This window comes from Eurypyga helias, unplaced genomic scaffold, assembly GCF_000690775.1.
Source record: "Eurypyga helias isolate BGI_N326 unplaced genomic scaffold, ASM69077v1 scaffold8681, whole genome shotgun sequence".
Lineage (NCBI taxonomy): Eukaryota > Metazoa > Chordata > Aves > Eurypygiformes > Eurypygidae > Eurypyga > Eurypyga helias.
In genome coordinates, this window is record NW_010231441.1 from 18,876 (window position 1) to 19,909 (window position 1,034).

General features: G+C 41.3%; 1 protein-coding gene across 1 annotated transcript in view; it reads left to right on the top strand.

Annotated features, from left to right (window-relative positions):
- Nucleotides 1-295: 295 nt before the first annotated feature.
- Nucleotides 296-1,034, top strand: part of LOC104516666 (activating signal cointegrator 1 complex subunit 3-like) — a gene marked incomplete at its 3' end in the record, with an annotated part of 6,977 nt that continues 6,238 nt past the window's right edge. Inside the window, exon 1 of the mRNA XM_010161079.1 lies at nt 296-441. Coding sequence (XP_010159381.1) covers nt 352-441 — 90 coding nt within the window. The remainder of the gene's footprint in view (nt 442-1,034) is intronic.

The following is a 1,034-nucleotide window of genomic DNA, read 5'->3' on the forward strand; positions in this document are numbered from 1 at the left end:
AAAGGAGTAATTGCCACTTTGCCTCATTGCTGGTAACTTTTCTTTAGGGAGGAGGGAGAAGAAGCACCTGCTGAGTGACCTCTCCGCATGTTACCCTGTCTTGGCCACTGCCTGTGCCTTCCCCCTCCCGGCTATTGAATCTTGATTATCAGCAGTTTGAGATTGGGGTTCCCGAAGTTGTTTAATTGAAGTGCCAGCCAAGTTCTGCTTGCTCAAAAAGAGGTCCTTCAAGTTTGTGATGCAAATTTGTATTTATAGCATTAACAAAGCCACGTTATTTGTTTTCTTCTCATCTAGGTGCTTGAACTGGGATTTAATTTCTCATCCTATGGATCACTGAATGAGTAACAGATGGCCTTGCCTCGTCTTACGGGCGCTTTACGCTCCTTTTCAAATGTCACTAAACATGAGGATTACAGTGAAGAATTAGCTGACTTAACGGTAAAGATTTTTTTTTTCTTTTCCAAAGCATAATTATAAAGTATTAACGTGTATATAGTAAGAATTGTTTACTTTCTTAATTGGCATTGCTGTTTTATAAGAGTAGGCAAGCTAGACTGGACAGAGTGTGTATAGTTTCCTGTGCATGCCGTCAGAATGTCCTCACTCAGAGCCAGATTTCCTCTGTAGCTTTGTGATTTATGCTAGGCCCTTACAGTCATGATGTGCTACGTGGATAAGGTCGCTCGGCTGCATTAGTACAGCCCTGTCATTTCATCCTTCAGGAAGTTAAATTTAAGTTGGGCTGGGCTGGTACGTTTTAACTGTGAACTTATGCAGAGCTGGGCAGCCAAACATTTCCCTTTGAATATTAAGTTCACCTCAGACTTTTGTTGTGTGATGTTTGGAATAAATTTAGTGATACTGAATTTGAGCATCAGCTCCCCGCCCCCCTCTCCCAAGAAATAATTTATTAAAGCAGTATGTGTGTTGTGGGAACCTGTGATGTGAAATGAGTTTGGAATCTTGGGAGCTGTAAATCTCTTAAAGTTGCAAGAGTTTAGCTTTACAGAGAATTCTGCCTTGGAAAGAGT